This window comes from Eurosta solidaginis, chromosome 5, assembly GCF_040869045.1.
Source record: "Eurosta solidaginis isolate ZX-2024a chromosome 5, ASM4086904v1, whole genome shotgun sequence".
Lineage (NCBI taxonomy): Eukaryota > Metazoa > Arthropoda > Insecta > Diptera > Tephritidae > Eurosta > Eurosta solidaginis.
Window position 1 is genome coordinate 198,252,439 of NC_090323.1, and position 25,251 is coordinate 198,277,689.

Here is a 25,251-nt window from a genome sequence, read left to right on the forward strand (position 1 = left end):
GTTACTGACGAGGCCTAACTTATAAGCATGTGACGCCAGAAGGCAGTGTCCAGTCAGTATGCCCATTGTGAGCTTTAAGTCCTCTCTCTTCAGAGATATGAGCCACTTTGTGAGTCTCATATCATAGGCTTTGCACATGATCTTAAAAATTTTCAGCTCCACGCTTTTGTCCACGCCTTTCCTGCTTGATGGATCACATTGGGTTTGGGGATTGGGTCGTATATCTCCGACTCAGCGAGTGTTGCACCCTCCTTTGCCAACTCATCGGTCTTTTCGTTACCTTCTATCACGTTATGACCGGGAAAGCAGTAAGGATGTTTGGTCCGGCCTGGTTGAAGTTTTTCCAATGCTTCTTTGCATTCCAGAACACTTCTTGATGAAGCACTGTGTGAGATTATTGCCTTAGCCGCAGCCTGACTATCAATATATGTATATATTGACACGACTGTAGCTTAAGCACGCTTCCTCCATAATTTCTGCTGCTATCTTCACTGCTTAATTTTCCGCCTGAAAAACACTGCAGTAATGTGGCAGCCTGTAGGATCTACTTATTTCTGGGTCAACACAGTAAACAGCGGACCCAACCCCTTCCATTAATTTGGAACCATCCGTACACACGTGCATAGTATATTCTGGCATTTCTGCACCTCGGCACCAACCCTACGGAACAATTATGGCATATGAAAGTAACAAGAAAATATATAGAAAATCGCGGTTTGCAACTACGTAATGCAATTGCCTCAGCGCTCAATATCTCACGGAATTATGAGGTGTCCATTGTGGAATGAACTCTTTGGGAAACAGGAAATCCATATACTGCCCCTGAATCAGAGGTCTGGTTCACGGGTGGATCAAAATATGATGGCGGGAAACAGGAACTGGAATTTATGCGTTAACTTCTAGAAGTTGATATCAATGGAATGCCACCCCACTATTTTTCAGAGAGAAATTCATGCAATAGAAGTTTGCGGTAGAGAATGTCCAAGAAGAGGCTTATCGTCGAGGAGAATCCTTACTATGTCAGACAGCCAGGCAGCATTACGTGCTTTTCTAAGTGAATGAAGTCCTGAATTATCCGAGGGCGAAAAACAGGTTTTTGCAATATTTAAAGAAATCGAATCAAAAAGACGTCGCTAAACTATCCTAAAATAGCACTAGTTGTTTTATGACGACTCCAAACAGCATTTGAGGGGAGATGAGTTTTCACTGGGAAATTTTCATGGCACAAATACAATCGGAGTGCTTACGAAACACTGCCGAGGGGCGACCCTGGTGAAATATTCTAATTCAAAATATTTTTTCCAAAATTTTGGTGTTGCTTTGCCCGGGCGTGAACCCAGGATTTTCGGTGTGGTAGGCGGAGCACGGCTACCGCAGTTTTATTTCCACTAGCATGCACAAAAAAGCGGCTACTGATTGTCATTAGGTAAAACACTTTACAGACGGCCCGTGAATCAGTCCACTGCCCCAGATTAATATCTTTCCTCTCTCCTTTCTCGAGGGGATGTTTGTTCTGTTCAGCAGCCTTGCCCGTAATATCTATCAATGCATACTCAGCATGACATTCAATGCTAAGGTAGGTGTTATGCTAAGAGCGCCGCTGAAACCAACCATTGCTGTACGTTGTACTGACACTAACATTTTGATGATGCTCGCTGTGTTAAGCGCGTTTCACCAGATCATTACCGCATAGATCTAGATCAGTTTTACTTCAATTTCATAAAGCCAGTGTACTACTTTTGGAGGGGTCCTAGCTCAAGCGAAGACCCCTGCAACAGTACAAGGCAACCGATGCCTCCCCAGACCTTTCTCCCGCGGAATTCCCTCAACCGAATGTGTTTTGAAAGCGCAGATCTTGCATCATATCATAAGAGGAACAAGTTCCGTTTTTGCAGGTTTGATAGGCAATCCACATGACCAACCCACCTAGTTACCAACTCCAGATAGCTCTGCAGAGAATTACGCAGAGTGTCCAGATTTTATACCTGACTCTGATTGCCATGTCATACGCATAGGACACAACTCGACAGGCTCTACCTTCAAGCTCTACCAGGAGTTCTATCACTACCACACCCTATAATTGAATAGCTAGAACAGCCCGCTGTGGCGTGGCTGTGCCACCTTTCTCTCGATTGTGGTGCCTCCCCACCCACGTCACTGTGAAAATTCAGTTGCACAGTTGCTCCCGATTCCTTCAATGCCAAGAAAGGCACCCAGAGCAAATTTTTTTCGTACTTTGGGGATCCCTTTATTGGAGAGCAGTTTCCGTTGACCCGGCCTTACAATGGGTATGCTTCAATGCGGATAGTAACAACGTGGAATCCTATCCCTTATGTACAGATAAATAAGCAGCTCCAACGTTTTAGGAGAAACGGCGAGGGATTGGGACAACAGAAAAATAATTTTCCAACGCAAGCTTCTGAGATTCTTCGCTACCTGTCGTACAGCAACCAATCACATCCCTCAGATATCTCACGTGGGCAAGTTTTGTAAAGAGAATTTCCCTAGGCATCGCAGATTCATTGAAGCCTTTCACGTTTTTCCAGAAGCTTCTACATGAATACTATTTGACTATCTGTGTTTCATGCGTATAAACTCGTGACTAAACAAATAAATAACAAGTAAGAACGGGACTGTCTTCGGCTGTGCCGAAGACTTCATACCTTTCATGAATGGGGCTGAACAATAATCTTATCCCGTTCGTAATCTCCGAATAATCGGATGTATAAGATAAGAAATATATAGTGAACAGATCTACATACCTTAACGATTTTTAAGATAAATATAAAATAAAAAACAGGTAGGTACTTTGTGTGAGGATGCAAAGCTTCACGTTTTTTGTGGTCTGCATGTAAAAACTATGGCTACGAATCACGTATTTCAAAAATATATGACGTAAACGTAACTATTTGATGAAACTTGATGAATCTTGAAGCTTCTAGCCGTAAAAAAGGGGTCAATATGACAGTTTATATGAAGTATATAATATATATACCACCGATCTCTATGATTTTTTCAGACAACAATATATGCTATATACGAAAGCATTTTGTGAAATTTGAAGCTTCTAACTGTTAAAACGGGGCAGAAATTGCGCAAAGTTTCTTATCTGAACAATCGGTTGTATGAGATATATACTATATATACAACCGATCTCTATGATTTTTCAGACAACAATATATGCTATATGCGTAAGCAATCGGTGAAATTTGAAGCTTATAGCTGTTAAAATGGGGTAGAAATTGCGAAAAGTTTCTTATCTGAACAATCGGTTGTATGAGATATATACTATATATACAACCGATCTCTATGATTTTTTCAGACAACAATATATGCTATATAAGTAAATATTCGGTGAAATTTGAAGCTTCTAGCTGTTAAAATGGGGCTAAAATTTGCGAAAATATATATATATACTATATATATATACTATATATACCACCATATATATACTATATATACCACCGATCTTTATGATTTTTTCAGACAACAATATATGCTATATACGAAAGCATTTTGTGAAATTTGAAGCTTCTAACTGTTAAAACGGGGCAGAAATTGCGCAAAGTTTCTTATCTGAACAATCGGTTGTATGAGATATATACTATATATACAACCGATCTCTATGATTTTTCAGACAACAATATATGCTATATACGTAAGCATTCGCTGAAATTTGAAGCCTATAGCTCTTAAAATAGGGCAGTAATTACGAAAAGTTCCTTATCTGAACAATCGGTTGTGGGGGATATATACTATATATACGACCGATCTCATAAATTTTTTCAGGCAACAATATGTGCAATATACGAAAGTATATGGTAAAGTTTGAAACTTCAATCTGTTAAATTGGGTAAGATATTACAAAAATCCTCTTTTTCTGAAAAATCGGTTGTATGGAGGATATATGCTATAGTGGTCCGATCCGGTCGGTTCCGACAAATGTCTAATCGGACACCCAAATACACCTGCTCACCAAATTTTATCAAGATATCTCAAAAATTGGGGGACTAGTTTGCATACAAACAGACAGATGGACAGACGGACAGACGGACATGGCTAAATCAACTCAGCTCTTCAACCTGATTATTTCGGGATACTTAATGGTGGGTCTATCTATTTTCCTTTAAGGACTTACAATTTTCGGTTTCGTGACGAAATTAATATACCATTTCATTTTCATGAAAGGTATAAAAAAATACCTGGCAGGTTATACCTCCGAGTGAATTTAGGTCGAGTCTCTCTCTTTCAATTTGAGCCCTCCCACTTTTTGATTTTTCCTACAAAGATGTAGGCAACCAACATGTTTCACGGTGACTCCGAACTGATCTGCATGACAGATAAATTTTGGGTGAGGAGCTTTTCATGGCAGAAATACACTCAGAGTGTTTGTCCAACTACTGCCGAGTTGCGACTCCGTCCAGAAAAACTTTTATCTTATAAAAGGAAAATATTTTTTTATTGATTTTCCAGGGACTTGAGCTCAAAATTTTCGGTATAGTAGGCGCGCTGAATTGAGGACCATGTCGGGAATGTGTTCATGATCAACTGTAACCCATTTCGGGATCAATGCAGTACTATTTTGAAATATTTTTGTAGGCTAACTTTGAATAATTTGGGGATTTAAAGGAGCGTATCGGCACTGTTTCGATATTATTTCGGTTGAGTTACAAGTTTCTGCGACTAACAAGATGTAGCCCACGCTAATGCGGACATATGTGTAAAGTATATGAGTATTAATATCACACTTAACCTAATCATCATCTCCCCCATCGCTACTTACCATGATAATGCACCTTTGGATTACTCTTGTGCAGCTCATACAGAATGGACACATCATTGTAATAAACATATTTAAGACTGCCAACAAAATTATTTTGTGACTGTAAACCCTTCTTTTTGTGCAAATCCGGACCACCACCAAAATAAATTTCCGGATCAAATAGTAAATTGCCGCTAGAAGTTGGTGGAATCTCCAATATTTTCATTTGTTGATCCAAAATGACGCGTACAGTGCGTCGTGTGTGATGTATAGTTAAATTATGCCAATTACTGCGTGTTAACTCATCGGTAAGTACTGTTGACAATACGCTATCACCGAAATCCATTTCAACATGAATTGACTGATTTTTTATTGATGCGGCAATGTATTGATGTTTGAGCGACTCACCACTCGCATAAAAAAGTGCCGAATCATCGAATTGTGTGCGAAACATGAGGCTGATGCGCGTATTTGAGGAATGGACACGATCCTTCCAATCGTAGATGCGATACGAGACGTAGCTGGAGCCGCGTAGGGTCATGATGGTGGCAGCTATGGGTGGGTGAAAAGTGTAGAAGAAAAAAAGAAAAGGTGATTAAATGAGTTAAGGGATTACGTTTTGTATTGCGTTGATTTAATAGTAAAAGGCCCATTGTGTTTCATATGTATGTGTGTGTGTTAGCGCGTAGTTGTAGTTTTTTTTTAAGTGAAGTACTGGCTTTTTAAGTTATTAATTTTATTATTTATTTATTGTTATTTTTTTTAATTATAGGTTGAACTCGGCGAATCGTAAGGGCCCTACAGACTGAATGCAGCTGTGGCTGTGCAGTTCAAATTTTCAGAAGAAAAGTGTTGCTTAGCAACGAACATTTAAATTTTACTGTTCGACAAGTTTTCATAGTTCAGTTTGTCATTAATCTTTTTCATTGTGAGATAATAAAATAATTTTATTTCTAAATTTCAATAGGAAATATTTATTCCTTATTTCCTATACAGCCATAGTATTTTTTAATTTAATTATAAAAGTTGTTTAAACCTTATGGTCCTAAAATTTTATTGGATTTCGTTAAAAAATTGATGCATTCGTTCCCAAATTACTAGAGAGAACATTTTTAGGATGAGGCTCGGTTTTCTTATTTGATACTCAGATGATAGATTACTGGTTTATACCACACTAAATCGCCCGGGGTCTAAAATTCGGCCAATCTAATTTATTAGTTAAGCGTAAGCAAGTGTAAGCTTACATTGAGATTTCTATACGTGGGACATAACAGCATCCTCCTAAAGAGGGTGGGAAAGGACAAAGCCTTTATACACCCTAGAGCAACAGACCCCACAAGTTCCGAAAACCATTAACGAGGAATGTTGAAAACCGCTGTTGAAGACTACTGCTGAACTCAAAAGTATCGCAATAAAGACGTTGGTAAATTCGTCTAGTAAATCCGTGATAGAGCAATGAGCTAGGAATTATTCAAAAACAGATGAGAGTTGTTTTAAAAAGGGAGAAGGTCGCGCTTATTCGAGTATAGGAATCTGATTAGTATCTGAAATTTTAAAATAAGCGGAGCAAAGCGATCCTCATGGAATAACTTGTATGGAAACATGGAGTGCTTCGGAGAAACAGTAAAATTAAGAAAAATCCTGCCTAGGGTAAAAGAGAGTAGGGATTGATAAATATGCATAATGGGATATGGACATGACTGTGGCTAATACCAAAATCGAGTAAGCGGAGCCTAGATGGAATATTCCTTGCCATGCTAAAAAACGAGGATAGATACGGAGTACGCTGGGGTTTGCCTACAAAAGGCACGAAAGATAAGTAAATTTGTACCCCAAAGGCTACAGATAAGTTAGACAATATAAAATGCTATGATTCCTTATATTTCTGTCGATTTATTATGATTAAGAAATTAGCACGTATATTTTTCTCCCTCGTACCGGAAGTATCCTCCCATCTTTATTTTGCCGTTCTAATAAATTTATACTACACTTACAAAATAAGCTTATACCACGTTTACCACAAATATTTTCCCTTCTGAAAATCCCTGCGAGGCGAACAAATTTGAGTGTTTTCATAGATACTGCCGATGTTTTCAACAGTGTCTCGAAAGAGGTAATTATGGATAGTCTTAATTCTAATTCAAACCGAAGCTGACACAAGAATTTTAAAGCTGCAACAGTAACTAAAGTTGAAGCCCGAACCGAAAAATGGAAACGAGAACAAAATAGGAACCAAAGCTAGAGAAGAATGCTGAACCGAAAGGAGTACCGGAATTACAACGAAACTAGTATCAAAATGAGGTCCGATAGCTGAACGCAAACTCATCGCAAAATCGGGACCGAAATCAGAACCAATGACGGAAACGAAAATTGGTGAAGGAAGCTTAAATCTCTCCTGTTGTTTCATAATTACCGATTATCGAAGGTAAAATTGTATATGGAAAATCTAGTAATTTAATTAACGATTAGAAGTTTAGTACGAAAATGTAGATAATCTTGTTATATGTAAACAATGTCTTAGCTTTAATCTTGAGTAAATCGCTGATGCAATTTTTTCTCATCTTGATAATTCTATTTATAGGTACCATGTTTCCTTGAAGGGAGAAAGCAAAATAAGGTAATAATTTACAACAGGGGTCGATTGTTAATACGCGTCCAAAAATATCCTGATCTCAGAATTAAAAATCCGAAGGCAGAGAAAAAAAATGTTGAGTAGTTCAAAAGCGATTAACGAAAAACCGAAAGGTGACCCCGGGTTCCTCCGAAACCGGCGAGTTTTGCGCAGAACACCTTTCTGAATTGGCGGCCTTCGGCTTACAAAAACTTACCCTGCCCAGTTTACCAATGGGGTGGGATTAAAATTAAATCCATGCAAAATTTCGTTGAGAGTCTAAAAAGGGGGTCGACTTTTAATACGCGTCCAAAAATACCGATAGAGGTGCCAAACGACACGTTCTGACATCAGTATTAATCATGCGAAGGAGGAAATAAAAATTTAATTTCCTTAAAAAGAGACCAAAATGAGCCGAATTCCTCCGAAACCGGGTATGGGATCCATTGTATTTTTGGGCAGACCTTACTTACTTACTTAATTGGCACTTAACCGTTTAAACGGTTATGGCCGTCCAACAAGGCGCGCCAATCGCTTCTTCTCTCTGGCAACCGGCGCCAATTGCACAAACCAAGGGAGTTTAAATCGTTTTCCACCTGGTCCTTCCAGCGTAATGGGGGCCGTCCACTACCTCTGCTTCCATAGGTGAGTTCCGATAGAAAAACTTTGCTGGCCGGAGCGTCATCTATTGCGGAGAACACCTTTCTGAAAAGTGCCAACTTCAATCGCAAATATCTCCGGTCAGAGTTAAAGTTTTTTCGGATTATTGTTGTCAAGCTCAATATATGTCGTTTGACACCTCTCTCACTATCTTTGGACGCATATTAGCAGTTGACCACTGCTTTGAATTCTTTTCCAAAATCAAAACATTAAAGCACGATTAATACTGTTACGAATATTAACAACACTAAGGGGTACTGCCATCTCTAAGCCGATGCTAAGCAGTGACTTGATGCACATCAATAATTCTATCATTATGTCTACACATATGTACGTACACGCAGCGGAGAAGCAACGCACAAACACATGCAGATATCTTATCTGAGATACGCAATTATAATTGTCGAAGTGTCGCTTACAAACACACGCGCAGAGCTATACACGTACATCTGTAGTTATAATTATAGCAGATAACCAACTATTAGATTCTAGAATGGAAGCGCCTAGAAGATGCAACGAGGAAATCATAGAGTATAAAAGCACCAACAGTAGAGGCGCTAGTTCAGTTTCGATTAAGCACGCTATCTGTCGAGTTATTTATTGTGAATTACTTGAATAAAGGCCATTTTGCATTATTAAATACTGGAGTTATTTATTCAACAGTTTAGTGATTCGAACTTAGCAGAAGGTTGCAAATAAGAGGATTTGCAGTAAAATCATTACCATACGAAGAGATTACTACTAAGTTATAATTTTCTAAAAACTCCTTTACCTATGCAACTCTGAAATGAACGAAAATCTCTACAAAATCATAACAAAAGTTAGCTTGAAAAATTTGTCAAAAATTTTCGATAATCAAAACACGTCAGCAAATGGATTAAGTTTGAAAACAAACAAATTTTTGTTCAATATAAATTTCTGTTTAATTTTTTTAAATTTGCCAGCGCTATAATAAATTCAATAGCATTAAATGAAATCTTCCCCAAAACTGGAATGAGTTCACTTTCATTTTCCGACCGTCTACATGTAACGTCCTGTGTGTTCAATTTGTCCAGAAGTTGGGAATACCAAATGTTTATGTACACAAATACTAACAACAGCAACAACAAAAGCGGCAATAAACCAACTGCAATTAAAGAATCAATTACTGAATGAGCGCTGTTATGCAATAAATCTTGAGTATAAAAATAATTTAAAATGGCAACGAAAAGGAGTTTATTCCGCTCCTCCTTTAATGAAGTACTGATGTACAAACAGCATAGAGAGGCGCTTAAAAACATTTCAAGTGTCGTCAACATAAGGCCGCCACTCATCAGACGTGATACTTATCTTAACGTACACGGCATACGCTCCGATAAATTTGCGCTCAGACATATTATTAAGGATAATATCGAACTCGTAGAGCGTCTCAATCGCATTAAGCGTACTCATGGATCTAATGATAGCTTCAATACACGCAAACGTATCTCACAAACTAGAATGGTGCATTTGTTAAGACGTGTTGAGGATATTGAATCAGAAAATCGATTATTGGGTTGCAGATTATTGAAAGTCAAACCAAAATTAACAACCGCATCCATACCAGCTTCGAAGCACAGTTTTCGTTCATTGAAAAGTGACACCAAAAGCACGCCGCTCATAATGCTGCAACATCGTGAAGAGTTACTGAGAGAGAGATTATTTCATCCAAAAGTTTATTTAGATTTAGAACTAAAGAATGTACGTCCTTTGGGACGCATCGTTGTACAACTTCATACGTGTGCATGTCCGGAAATGGTTTTAGAATTTGTACGCGCATGTGCGGCTAATAATTTGCAAGCAATACATTTCGTAAGAATCTTTCCAGATTTGTGGATCGAGGGTGAAATAGCTGTTAATAATCCATATTTAAGTGAACCAAACTTTGAGCATAATATTAACATGGTACGTCATGATACGGGTGCGGGCATATTTTCGTTTGCGAAAAGTTATACAAAAACTGGATTTCGTGGTGGACTAATCAATTTTAGCGCTAGTTTCAAACCGATGCCGGTATTGAATGGTCAACGTGTGGCATTCGGTGAAGTGGTGCGGGGTCTTCGCATTTTGGATTGTTTGCAGGATTATGGCACTAAAAATGGAAAAGTCAAAAAGGAGGTAATAGCCGTAAATACGGGGATTAAGTCAGATTATTATGATCTGTGAAATTTGATCGAAATGTATGAATATGTGCACCAGCAGGCAGTTAATTCAAAAATGTTAACTGTGATTTGGAAATAAATAACAGATTTGAAAACGACTCAAGGTAGCAAATAATGCCTTTTTTATTTTGCTCTTACTTCCCACATAGCTGTTTAAATTACAAATAGACACACTCGCGTACGCTACCCGATCATAAAAGATGCCTTCGTCGGTAGACAATTTAATTTTGAACATGACACCAGGACAAGCCTTGTATAGCTCCATTCTTTATCAGTTTAATTCGATTATTAAAGTAAGTTTAATAATCATATGTTCGCCTAATCGATTCTTTTATTAACTAAAATTTTGATTAATTAAAATCTAACTGTACTTAATTAGTTTTAAAAATGATTAATCAAAAGTAAATAGTGACTAAATGATTTGAAAAGAAAGATATATGTATATACACTTAAGGATTGATTTCCGAGTAGAACATCTAAATTGTGTAAGGTGCATAAGGACTGATTAATCCACCAACTCATGTTGTAGTTGTTGTTGTTAATCTCGATTGGTTGGTTAATTAACTGGCGTTTAGCCGTTTAAACGATTTTGGCCGGCCAACAAGTAGCGACGGAAGCTTCCCCTATGGTCTAAATGTCTGGGAACTTAAATCGTTTTCTGCCAGGTCTTTCCAGTGGAATGGGCCTTCCTTTGCTTCCAATTGCATGCGGATATTTCCTTATTGATTAATCAGAAAATAAAACAAATCACTTAATGTTTATGTTATTCATCAGAAGTAAGAGTGAGATTAATCAAAATTTCGAATAAACAATCTTCGAATAGCTCTTGAAGTTTTTAATCTTTTTCGAGTCGTATTTATGCTGTAAATTTTTTTATTGTATTTGAAATGATACTGCTAATTATTTTTGAGTCAACAAAAGTCCCTAAAAAAGATTTATTTGGGAGATTTTTGTTTAAAAATAATCGTTAATATCTGATTGTAGAACTTATAAAGGTGAACCAAGTGAATCGCTATGAAGGGCGGTGAGTGGGGTAACTAAAAGACAGGCGGTTCTTCAATAGAGCCACGCGGAGTAAGGTGTCTTCGGACTGCAAGCTGTGCAAGGTGGTTTTGGGAATTTATAAGTCGGAGATAAGACTAGTAATGTGCAATTTGTAGAGACGTTACTGACAAAATGTCCTGTCCAAGAGTTTCAGGAAATTCTTTCACGTGGTCGCGAACGATGTGTAAAAAAAATCTGTTCAACTCCTGTTGCTCAATAATTTTTCTCGTGCTTTAGTTTTGTACTAACCTCTTTAACTGAAACGGCCGTTTGGATGGAAAGCATGCGATATCCTAAGAGAAAGCCATCTTGCTCTTGTTATATATTATTATTTTTGTTTCGTACTTCTTTCTTCGCGCTGAATGGCATTATTTCTATGCGATTTCAACCAACTGGTGGGCCAAAATGTTCAAAGTTACCATCTTTCCAAAGGCTAGGAGGGGCACGCACGTACCACGTGAAGACTTCAGACAAATCAAATTCTTGTCGTATGGTACATCGCCTATACATACTTTGGTAAACGACTTCAGAGCTTAAATGGACATTACAAGGAATTATTGAGTTTTTCACAAAAAACTATATGAAAAACTCTAGAAGAGGCTCGTCGGCTACCTATCAGTTTGAGCTAACACTGATAGGACATTGTTTCAATATAGGCTCATTTAATATAGGCTCATTATCGAAAGTATTTCAACCGACACCGTAGCTTGGAACCAGAGGAAGGGGCAGACCTCCACTGAGTTGGGAGAGGCAAGTGTACGGAGACGTGACCTACCTTGGTGCTCTAAATTGGCGTCAGTTATCGTCAAATAGGGATAGCTGCCGCGACTTATTACGAAACGGCCAAAATTGCTGTTAAGCAAACGAATTATCGGTTTGTTATCGTCTTCTTATTGGTTCCTTATAGTTTTGTTTTAACGACGGGTTACCCAAGTGTCATTGATTTTATATGGAAGTTATATCGGCATCTGTTTCATAAAAGACGGATGCGTCGTCGTTTGTAAATCGAAAAAACGCCGATAAAAATTTTATATCACTCCGATCAGAAATTGAGAGCTAAACAAAAAAATTTGTAAATAATTTTTTATAATAGATCGATATCTTTTCGATAACAAATCGATATTAAAGACTCGATTACTTTTCGCTAACAAATCAATAACTTCTCGATGGCAAATCGAAACGCCTATGAAAAATCGATAACGTTTTAATAACAAATCGATAACTTTCCGATGACAAAACAAATTTTTTTCGATAAAATCAATAACACACTCATACAAAATTGCTTTCCTTTCTTTTCTTTTCTTTTCTTTTCTTTTCTTTTCTTTTCTTTTCTTTTCTTTTCTTCTGTTTCCTAAAAGACGGATGCGTCGTCGTTGGTAAATCGAAAAAACGCCGATAACAATTTTATATCACTCCGATCAGAAATTGATAGCTAAACAAAAACCTTTTTATAATACATCGACATCTCTTCGATAACAAATCGATATTAACGATTCGATTACTTTTCGATAACATATGGATATTAAAGTCTCGATTACTTTTCGTTAACAAATCGATAACTTCTCGATGACAAATCGAAACGCCTATGAAAAATCGATAACGTTTTAATAACAAATCGATAACTTTCCGATGACAGCAAATTCTTTTTGATAAAATAAATAACACACTGATACAAATTTGCTTTCTTTTCTTTTGCTTTTTTGTTCTTTTCTTTTCTTTTCTTTTCTTTTCTTTTCTTTTCTTTTCTTTTCTTTTCTTTTCTTTTCCGTTTCATAAAAGACGGATGCGTCGTTGTTGGTAAATCGAAAAAACGCCGATAATAATTTTATATTACTCCGATCAGAAATTGATAGCTAAACAAAAAAACTTGTTGATAACTTTTTATATTAAATCGATATCTTTTCGACAGCAAATCGATATTAACGATTCGATTACTTTTCGATAAATCGATATTAACGATTCGATTACTTTTCGTTAGCAAATCGATAACTTCGCGATGGCAAATCGAAATGCCTATGAAAAATCGATAACGTTTTAATAACAAGTCGATAACTTTCCGATGACAAAGTAAATTCTTTTCGATAAAATCACAAACACACCGATAAAAAATTGTTTTTCTCTTTTTTTTCTTTTCTTTTCTTTTCTTTTCTTTTCTTTTCTTTTCTTTTCTTTTCTTTTCTTTTCTTTTATTTTTTTCTTTTCGTTTCTTCCCTTTTGTTGTGTTTTGTTTTGTTTTCTTTTCTTCCCTATCCTTTTCTTTCTTTTGCTTTCCTTTCCTTTCCTTTCTCTTCCTTTCCTTTTCTCTTCTCTTCTTTACTTCCTTTTTCCTCCCTTTCCTGTATCAAATTTAGGGACGGTCTATTATAATTTTTTTCTGTAAAAGTCTTATAATGTATGCGAAGACTTGTGCAACCGTGACCAGTTGGTTTTGTATAAATAGACTTGATATTTGTATAATAAAATCACAAATAAAACGGCAACTCATCATAATGTCGGTTACTTCCCTATTTCCGCAACCTTACATTTGCCTAGTCACTGGCTTAATCCCCTCCATCGTACAATAAGGAAGTATATTAATATATATATAACACATATGTTCACCAGAACATATATACATACATACTATATCAAATTATTTCTGCTGGGTGTGTGAGTATATGTACGTGCTAAGGGCCCATAAATATATGCAAGCAAATACCCAAAAAAATTCAATCAAGGAACTTTTTGTTAATATTTTATTTCATGGTTTTTCGGTGTTTTGTGTTTTCTTCTTGTTTGTATGTAATTTAATTTTTTGTTTACGCTAACTGCACACTTACATACATACATACATACATACACACATATATATATCTAATATTTATTGTTTACTCACTGTATATATCGCAATGTTCACCCTCATAATGACTGCCAAAACAATCGCATGAAATGTCATAGTAATGATTAATACAACGTGAACCAACAAAACACAAATTGTGTCTGGAATGGCATTTGTCGGCACAGCCTTCATTGACGTTCTCATGTTTAGTGGCCACCAGCGGTGTAATGGGCAACAAATCGGATGCTGCTTTACCCGAACTCAAAACAACATTACGAATGCAACCAACAAATGATTCGATGATATACTTAACACCATGCAGTTTCTCCTCCGATGAAAGACCTGTCGTATGTATGTGTGCGTGTGTGCGTGTAGGAGGTCATATGAACGCCGACATCAGTTGAAAACATTACGTATACGCCATGTATGTTGATTACACATTTGAAGTAGAAGTGGTGTTGTATAAAGTACGTGTAGAAAAAGTACGCAGCAAGTTATTTGTTTTTTTTGTTTGGTTTGTTGTGGTTATGTTGAGATTTTTTGTTGTTGTTTTTATTTTTAGTTTCATTTTGTATTGTCGTTTATAAAGTTTTGAGTATTTTAAGCCATAGCGGTTGCAAACCGCAGTTGTCGTAGTTGTTGTTGTTGTGTTTGCCATTGTACATTCGCCGTAATGAAGATTAATTAACATGTAAAAGTGAAAAAAGTAATAAATATTTTATTTTAAAATGAAAATGTTCTCTGTACATAAGTTTTTATTTAATATAAAAGTATATAAGTACATGAGGGTGGTTCTTAAATTAAGATAGAGACATGTATATTGAAGCAAAACACAATGTATGGAGTAAAAAAGAAAAAAATGAACAGTCTTGCATCTTATGAGCTAAAAAAATGAAAAAAAAAGAAAATATGGCACCCTGTAAGAGCAGCTAAATTGGGATTTTTTCTTAATATTTTCGATGTGCACTTTTGCATTGTGTAAATTGTAGAAATTTAGTAATTTATTTGCTCGAATAACAGCTTAACAACGATATATGAATCTCTTTCATTTTATTCAAAAGAAATTTTTTTTAATATTGTAACGAATTTTGTGAATTTCTGATTACTATGCACATTCTACTAACGTTCGAATCGCTGAACTGTCGAATAAATAACTCCAATATTCATGCAGAATGGACTTTATTAGAATACTTTGGGAGTAGTACTTTACAATTATACTTCCTTCCACAACTAATATCTACCGTGTTTAAATCAAACTGATTAGTGATTCCTCAGCTAGCGCTGCTTTTATACTCTCGGCTACCTCGTTCGCCCATTTTTCCTAAGGTCTAGATGTTTCACCTTCAAGAACAATTGTATCTCATGCTAGGTTATTTAGCTATATACATGTATCTCTGTAGTTTATGTTTTATTTCTTCTAGCCATATGGGTGTATGAGAAACAATTTCTGCTCTTAGCTGCCGGCTACATAAGCTCTCTGCTTCAAGCTGCTGGTTATGTTTATGAAATACTCTTCGTTGCCTTGTTCATAAGTGTGGCTGCTTTCTTCAATGCGTACATGTACATAAGTGTGGACGCTTGCCGTTTTTGTTGTTATGATTATTTACTAACAGCAAAGAGATGCTAATATTCGCCACAATATAATGCTCGAATAAAAAGTTCGTGTTTAATAAAACGTCAATAAAAGCTGAACGAGGCCAGAAAGATACATGATTTCTTCGGACAAATGGTTCTCTTTCAAGAATGAACAACTACTGAAATTTTTTTTGTAATTTTTAAAATTTTCTTTTGTAAGTATTCCCACCAGTAGTGCATATTTTCAACTTTTTTTTTAGTTAAACGCTCTAATGTGTGCATCGGTTCCTAACTTCGAAGCAATATACATTAGCCCATATACGATAATAGAAACATTAAACGATATGAAGTACGTCTCACGGCCTAACCGTGTCCTGCCGCCGGTTTAAAAGTTGAGTCTATGAAAGACCGTCAATTTAATTTATGGACAAACCTAATACATACTTGCATACGTACGTTTATGCCTAACTATGTACACTTAAAACTTCTCAATGTACTTACTAAGCACATACATATGTGGAACAGAGACAAAGTTTTTTAATAAAAAATACCAGATTTTGCAATTACAAGTTGACAGAATAGATATTCCAGATAATCACACTGGGGGTATTCACTTTTGACTGGTAATCAAGATATCTTGTTTAACTTACTTCACTATAGTGTTCTTTTATATAAACTATATACATTTCGAAATAGTACAAACTTTCGCTTATTTGAAAACCACCACTAACACAAACAACAACATCAGTATGCAATGAATACGGCTTTGGACTAGGTAGGCAATTGAAAAGTAAAGTCTTTTCTCGGTAAACGAAATTCATGCTCTGCAAACAACTTGTTTTACCCGTTCTGCTATAGGGTGCAGAATTAAGAGCCATGATAATATCAGATGATGCGGCTCCGGGAGTGTTCGAGGGAGAAGTTCTTCCAAAGATTTACGAACCTATACGCGTTGGCGACGGTGAGTAACGAAGAGGGTTTGATGATGAGCTGTAAGAACTTTACGTAGACATCAACATAGTCCAGCGAATTAAAACGCACCGGCTATGCTGGCTGGGCCATGTTATGCGAACGAAAGATGATGATCCAGTTTTTTTCGGAACCCGCCTAAAAGCAGAAGAAGAAGGCAGCCCGCACCGCTGGAAGGCGAAGGTCGAAAACGGTTTAAATTCCTTTGGTGCGTTCAATTGACCCCGTGAAGAAGTAACTGGCGCGCCTTGATGGACATCGTAAGTGTCAAAGGCTATAGTAGCTCTCTCTTAAACCACGGTAAAGATCCCTCTAACTCCCACTGAATAAGAACACAGGATTTACAAGTAGGATACACGCTTTTTATATAGAGAGATTGAGAAAGCGAGAACGGAGTGGTAAATACTCACTCGTGTGGCACATTATTTTACGATTTAGGTGCAGGTTAAAGGTTAAACACCTTTACGTGTTCATGTCATGTAACGAGCCATTATAGTTGAGTGGTTAAACGGGTGGTTAATGCAATGGAGCTGGCGATAATGCAGATAAAATCAGTTCTTAGCTGAAGCCAATCCAATGTCTGAAAGAACAATAGCGCGAGTAAATCGTGCTTGTCCTGTGAAGGATGCAAAGGGTATGGCACTCCACTTTCAAATCAGTTAGCGCTCTTTAACGGAAAATAATAAGAAGTTTTACCCATTTTTATGCAAATAATTGGCTATTGGCTTACCAATGGCAGTGGGAAGGTACCAAGGCCGCTTAATATTTTGGCGTGCTCCGCCTATCAAACCGAAGATCCTGGGTTCAAGCTCGGGCAAAGCAACATCAAAATTTTAGAATCACATATTTTCAATTAGAATAAAGTTTTTCTAAGCGGAGTCGCCCCTCGGCAAGGATTTGGCAAACATTCCGAGCGTATTTCTGCCATGAGAAGCTTCTCAGTGAAAACTCATCTGCCTTCCAGAGGAAACGATCGAGCACGTTTTGTGCTCATGCCCTCCGCTTGCCAGGGTACGATTCCAGCTATTAGGAGTAATACAGCTGTCAGGTACAGAAGTAGCAAGTGACATAGATCCTAGAAAACTTCTAGTTTTTTCCAAGAGAATAGAGTTATTTTATAACACGGGTCATGGTTTTTGATAGTTGTTTTCCAGTTTTGTCGTTAAACAAACTTTTGGTAACACTACGGTATCATTCAGTGTTAGGTCCTCATGGACCGGTCTGTTCAACCTAACCTAGCCATTATATTAAGAAGTTACGAATGTGTAAAAACATATCTTTATACTCCTTTATACATTTTATAGTTATGTTGTCAAAGTGCTGGTTTAATGTTCTTCCGATACACAAAAATCAAACTCTAAAAATCTCTTACCATACCTTTCGTGACCCCTCAGAAGCCCTGGAATCCAACGTCATAAAGTTGGATATCGTGCGCAGGTCTCAAACATGGCATCTTGAAGCCATCCCAATATATCCCTTTACTGGGTGATGGCCAGAAAAAGTTTCGAAATGGAAACAACCGAGGCGGTGAACTCCACACAAACACCGATAGGTTATCTCCTGAGTGCAACGGACTTGCAATCCTACAGCGATGATTACGAGGCCATGATTGGATGAAAGAGGAACTAGCTGTTTGCATACGGGTATTATCACAGGTCACTGTGCTATTGCTACTTCTACAGAAGCTGTCGAAATGAGGCACTCACTGAGGGCATTCACAATGGGTTGTATCCATGCAACCATGTGATATCAGCGGTGATGGTGGTAATAGATGGATCTAAGATTAAAGCCTATAGACAATTGAATTTATTGGGGATTTTACCTTCAGTTTACCAAGAGGCTGGATTAACCTACGTCCGTAATGGATCAACACGACCGACATACGAATGTACAGAACCACCCCAAATCATATATCCAGGATGGTGTACTAAGTTTTGGATACGCGACTTTAAACCAAAATCAATAAATACAATGAAGCGAAATCCTCCATTGGGACCGCAGTTTTTTGGTGGACACAGGCATGCTTTCAGTTGCCCGATTTCTTAGTAGAAAAGGTACCAACGCCCGAATGGTTGATATTCTCACGATTCAAAAAAGTTATTGCGATGTGCCATTACGTGAAAAATACAGCCTTGTCAGGTGCTATAATTCAAGCTTGTGGAGAGGGTTGTCACTAGAAAAATAGAAGGGCGACTCAGATGAGGTCTTATTATATTGTTAACTAGACTATTGGTAAGCGGTACTTTTGAAAGCACAATTCATGCACCATTTAAAATCTTTAAGGGAGGAGATGCTCTAAAAGTATGTCACATTCTACTGGCCAAAAACCTAGTTTCAATTCATCACATCGTCATAGACAGTAGGAATAACTTTGCCGTTTTATGATCCATGTTACACAACATTGGTTACCCATCTTGGGTTATGGACGATAAAGAGTGGCCGGACCAACTTCAAGACTACCATATATCCAAACAATGTTTATCAAACTACACATGCCTTGAAATATTGATGTTTGATCCCTGAAGAGAGTGAAAACTAAAAGAAAGAAAGAAAATGTTTACTTAACAAACTTAATGCTAGCAATTACTTCAAGTTACTATATCCAAAGCTTGATACGCGCCCTACTGAACACATAATATGGTTTCGACAAGCACCTGGACCAAAAAAGTGAAGATCATTCTTGCTGAACGAATTTTATTCAGAAGTAATAATTGGGTGTTATAGCAAATGAGATTGAATAAACCGTGAGGCCTGCTGGCACATAGGACAGCTTTTTGAAGAAATCAATTGAATCCAAGAAGTATGCTTTGCCGCTTTTTCGGCCGATATGAGAGAATTTATATAAGTCATATGGTAACGTAAGTTTAGCCTCTAGCGGATGCAGAGGGAACTAAAAGAAGGCCATCTCAATATGTAATATGCACCTATGGAACCAAAAGGAAATGTGAGTAGAAATTGTGTCCTCACTGACCAACTTTGGATCTAGATTTCAGTCTGTGTTCTCTGTTGGATTGATGTTGGACTTTTTAGTTCCTTTCAAGATATTAAGTCCTTATTTTCCTCTAATAAAGGATCAAGACGAGCTGCTAAAACAGGGGGCACCATCCTCTGGGCCTGCATGCAAACAGAATCTGTGCGGATGTTCAATTCTATCAAATATTCAAACTCTTCATAGACTGACCCAAATGTTTGTTTTGAGCATAGCATTCAGATGAAATGAAGAAGAAAAAAGTTCACGAAAAAAACGCTTTTTCTTTATCTGAGATAGTTTTGTCGCCAGCAACCAAGCAACTAGTCATATTCATAAAAATTTACGTACATATAGTAATTATTTTAGCATTTATCATTTAAATATGTAAGTAAAAATAACAAATACTCACCTCCAACCAGTACAACCGATGGTAGATTTGTTGATACTCCATAGTTGGTGTCATGGTTCAAGCCTTTGAGATAAACTTCCTCTTGACTATTGTCAACACGTGCAATTAATCTTGCACCATGGACATCGATGCGTACCTGGATTGATCGATGTCATGAAAGAACATGAATAGGTAGAAGAAGAATCGTTAGTTTGTTGAATGAACTGAAATCGACCTACATAACTAAAAAATGGCACGAACTTGCACACACTTACATATACAGAAAATAATGCATGCAAACGCACAGCTACTAACAAAGCACACCAACTAACAAATATTTACTATATTCAAGAGGAGGTTACTCAGAAAATGAGCAAGTGTGTGCATGTGTGCGTGCATTCTGCAGATATGAGGATGAAGAGCATGAGTACATACAATACAGAAATGAAATTTTTGAAGATAAATCGAATCAAATTACACTGATTCAAATTGATTTGTGGTTAAGGGGTAACATTCAAAAAGGGTTAAGAATGAGGTTATCCATAGAAATACACTAAAGCTCTACGAAAAGTGTGTAGATATTTTCGATTTTTCCTTGTTTGAAATAATGCTGATTGTGTGCGTGTGAGTAAAAGGGAATATGTATGGATGTATGTACATATGTGCATGGCTGTTGAGGATATGTCACTGTGTGTTTTTAAATTGTCTATGCATGATTCTGAATGCTTATATAAGTGCAACCTACACAGATACTCTCTCTTGTAATCGCACATTTCCACACAAACAAATGCTCAAATAAGTATGCTTTTGTTTTCATGAGATGAGTGTGAATTATTGTGCTCCATTTCAATGAAAGATACATTTTTGAGCTGCATTCATTTGTAGTTGTTATTTTTATTTTTTTTTAAAGAAGGCATGAAAAGCAGAATAAAATTTGAAACAAAAACAACTGAAGCGAAATAAGGTTGGAACCAGCCAAACACATTTTGACATGAAAATGCATTCAACTGGAGCAAAACTAATGACCACAATCGGCGTGTCAACTCGAGACGTTTACTAAGTTGAATGTGCTGAAAGCTATGCATGCATATAAATCGATACGCATACATACATATGTAAGTAAGTATTAAAAGCAAGGAACAAACGGAGTCTGCAACCGTTTTAAAACATTGATTTTAGAAAAACCGAAATGATTTTGTGTGTTTCTATCGGAACCCGCCTATGGAAGCAGAGGTAGAGGGCGGCCCCCACTCCGTTGGAAGGACCAGGTGGAAAACGATTTAAACTCCCTTGGTGTGACCAATTGGCGTCGGTTGGCGGAGCGAAGGAGCGACTGGCGCGCCTTGTTGGACGGCCATAACCGTTTAGACGGTTAAGCGCCAATTAAGTAAGTAAGTAAGTATGGGAGAATCCAGAGTGTAAGCGTAAGGTAAGCAGATGAAACAGATTAAGGGAAGAAGAAATAGAGCAGTCTAACAGCAATGTCGATAGTGACGTGTTAACGTGATAATAATAAAGCTAAGGCAAGCAATAACGACAAGGAAAAGAAGGACAGTTATCGATCGACGAGTTGTCGGATTATTATAGATTTTTGTCAAATAGTTGTATATTATTTATCGAAAAGGTTATAGCTAAAAAAAAAAAACAAATATTTGGCGCAATTTACCGCGGTAGTGATTTAAGCCGCGATGCGCTTCCAATTTGTGTCGTGCTCCTATTAACTTCCTCTAAGAATTGGCGGGACGGACGAACATATCTTAAGCCGACTCCGAACGGCGGCTGCAAGACAGATGAGTTTTCACTGATAAGCTTTTCATGGCAGTAATACATTCGGATTGTTTGCCAAACTAGTGCCGAGCGGCGACCTTGCTTAAAACAACTTTTTTCTAATGAAACAACGCTTAACATTTTTGTTGTTGTTTTACTCGGAACTCGGACCAGGACCTTCGGTGCTGTTGGCGGAACACGCTACCAAGTTATCGAACTGTTATCGAAAATTTATTGATTTAATAGTATAATATAATAATAATTTGTCTAAATTACCGCTGTGCCGGCAAATAGTTTTGGAAAAGTTATTTATCTGTTATCGATAAATTGGAGATATGTTACAGAAAAAATTGGCAATTTTATCAAAAATGTATCGATTTACTATCGACATAACTTCAAGAACTCTCGAATTCTTACCGATAAGTTATTGGTTTATTATCTAAAAGTTATCGGTTTATAATCGAAAATTTATCAATTATTTATCGATAAGTTTGTAAAAGCTGTGATCGAAAAGTCACGACTGGTTACAAAAGTTACCGATTTGTTCTCAACAAGTTAAGCATATGTTATGCTTTCCGTTTGCTGTCGATTCCGTAAAGAAAAGATGTCAATTTGTTATCGATTTATAATATAAAAGTTATCGAATATATATAAAAAATTTACTGATTTGTAGTCGAAAATCTACCTGTTTGCCATCAGAGTGTAACCAACTTTTTATTGCCGTATTTGATTTTGATCTCGATGACTCATTGGTTTGTTATGAAACAGGTACCAATAAAACTACAGAAAATGACTATGACTCAGCTAAAACAATAAAAAAAACGGACAGCTCGACGATAAAAAGCCGATTCTAAAATAATAACTTGTTGGCAACGGTTGTTACCGAAAACGGGTGGACGAAGCTTTCCTAAAATTAAAGTAAATAAATACAAGGCACAATAACCTCCGAAGAGGTTTAAGGTCGAGCTGCTCTTCCAATTTGCGTCGTGCTTATTTTAGTTTTCCCTAAAAATCAGAGGGACGGGAACTACATGTTTAACACCGGCTCAAAACGGCATATGCAAGACAGATGAGTTTTCACTGAGAAGCCTTTTATGGCAGAAATACCTTTGGAGTTTTTGCCAAATCGCTGCAGAGAAGCGACCCCGATTAGAAAAACTTGTTTAATGATTTAGATCTTCGGTGTGGTAGGCGCAGCACCCTACCATCACACAAGGGTGATCGCCAAATAGCCCGAAATTATTTGCTTCTATTATAGTTACCTCTGTCGTGGCTAAAGAGGTAAAGGTTAAGATCTTCTTTCCTATCTTCTTCCGGCTATCCAAAAAACGTTCAGAAATGTTTGTGATTTTGTTAGTTGCGTAGTTTTTTTGCTGCACTGGAAATTAAAACAGAAAAGAAAGGTCTATGCCATCGGCGAAGCCCAATCTTTTTCCATCCAAACTTGCTGATAGAGACCGTTAGGCCGTGCAGTTAATCCGGTTGGTCCATGCAACTTCGTTGGCGTAACAATGTCCCCCTCCATTTGTATAAATTCCGAAACATTTCTTTGCCATGGGATGGGCATTTTACTGCGCTTCGATATTTCTGCTCTTCTTATGACATAGAGCTCCGCTTAAAGACACCATAAAGCTCAAAAGGCTATCCAATTTCAAGATTAGTAGCTAAAGCCTATTTTGTTTTTACTTTTGTCAAAAGAATTCCATCCTTGAAGGATGCATACTCAATATCCTGCAGTCAAGAACTGACGTGCCGCAGCCTACTTTCCTTGACGAACGCCTCTGCTAGTCATTTATGTCCCCCAAAAAAGCTCCGCAGACGATAGTGCTCGTGAATATAGAGTCTTTATATGCAGATATACAATTTCCAGTTTAAAGTCGAGAATTGGTTTGCCTTTTGCTATTATTGAATCTATCGTGCAGGGGAAGGCAGAGTATTTTCGCAATTTGAGGTATGGACAGGGTTAAAATGCGAGAAAAAAAGTTCAACTTTACACACTGTTTTTTGGTTCATTTACGTCATTTTGGAAATGTATATTCGAAACAGTAAGCAGAATGTGGTCCTCGCACCTTTTTTGCTCAACTCTTGTTTTTGCCTATTTTATTAGAAAGAAAGCCTACACCACAAAATTGTACCCAATCGGCTTTTTTTCCTGATGAAATGCTTTGCATACTACATTTGGTTGTTTAGAGACGATTGCTATTGTTGTTGTCATATATGATTTTGTTAGTGCAACTACTTTTGACAAACTCTTACGCAAAATCAAATATGTGAGTGACAATTGGAGCGAGAATGAAAAAAAATTAATACACCAAGATGATACTAGACAAACGAGTTTATGATGATGATGATGATGATGATGAAAGGGCAATGAGTTTACAAAAAGATTTATGTGCATAGCGGTTTAGTTTTTACTAAAGACTATCAACGTATACATTTTCTTATTTAAAAAAGGGAACAATTTTTCTCTTTAATTAAGTTAGTTTGTCAGGAGCTTAGTCTGCACTCCACTTTTTCAAATTAAATCCATGCAAATATTGCTGTATTCTCTACTCAAGATTGTTGTACTTTATTTTATCTTACCATTACACTATGCCACTCATCGCGATTGAGTCCCTCGCCTACGGTAACACTAGTTGAATGTTTACCAAAAACATGCACAACCTTCAATTGTCCCTTCTCCACAATCACATACAAGGCATATGGATCCAAGTTTATACGATCCGGGTTTTTAACATTATGATAGACGAGTAAGCCATGCGGCAGACGTGTACGAAATTGAAATGAGATCTCACGGCAAAGTCTGAAAAAAAAAAAAAATAAAAGAAATATTAATTTAATATTTAAAGCACAACCAAATTATCTACACCATTTCCAGTTGTAAATGAGAAATTATCATATGAAAGTGAGAATAGTTTTATTTAAGTGAGAAAGTGTTAGTTGGAAATAAGATTTGTAAATTGTAAACTAGATGAACCAATTATAAATTAGGAAGCGTCAAATGTAAATGAGAAAACGTCATATAAAATGAGAGTAGTTAATTGTAAATGCGAAAGAATAACTTCGACATGAGAACAGTCATTTGTAAATGAGAGGGCGTAACTTCGATATGAGAAAGAGAGAGCGTCCAACGAGATAAGTCAGTTTAAAATGCGAAAGCGTAATATGGAAATGAAACTAGTCAATTGTAGATGCTAAAGCATCATTTGTAAATGAGAAAAGTCGATTGTAAAGAAAAAACGTGAGATGCAAATACGACAGCTTCATATTGAAATGATAATAGTCAGGCGTAAAAGAGAAAGCATAAACCGAATATGCGAAATCACCACTTTTAACTGCAAGAGGCCCGTACTTCTTCGGCGAGATATGAGTGTCTGGAGTGTCGTCGATCGGCCGACATAGGGTCCGTTTAGCATGAGTACGTAAGTTCAGTTTGTCAACGATCGGAGAAGTAGGCGAACGATTTAAACGACTTAGTTTTCGTATACCATGCCATCCGAAAATCG

At 37.0% G+C, this 25,251-nt stretch overlaps 1 protein-coding gene across 4 annotated transcripts in view; it reads right to left on the bottom strand.

The window, feature by feature from the left end:
• The window catches only part of axo (axotactin), a 296,029-nt gene that overhangs the window by 172,962 nt on the left and 97,816 nt on the right, over positions 1-25,251 (bottom strand). For all 4 annotated transcript variants that reach the window (XM_067787399.1, XM_067787402.1, XM_067787400.1 and 1 more), the window contains exons 4-7: positions 24,329-24,548; positions 20,000-20,135; positions 14,133-14,417; positions 4,784-5,314 (exon numbers count right to left, since the gene is read on the bottom strand). In XM_067787399.1, the coding sequence (XP_067643500.1) occupies positions 4,784-5,314; positions 14,133-14,417; positions 20,000-20,135; positions 24,329-24,548 (1,172 nt within the window). The remainder of the gene's footprint in view (positions 1-4,783; positions 5,315-14,132; positions 14,418-19,999; positions 20,136-24,328; positions 24,549-25,251) is intronic.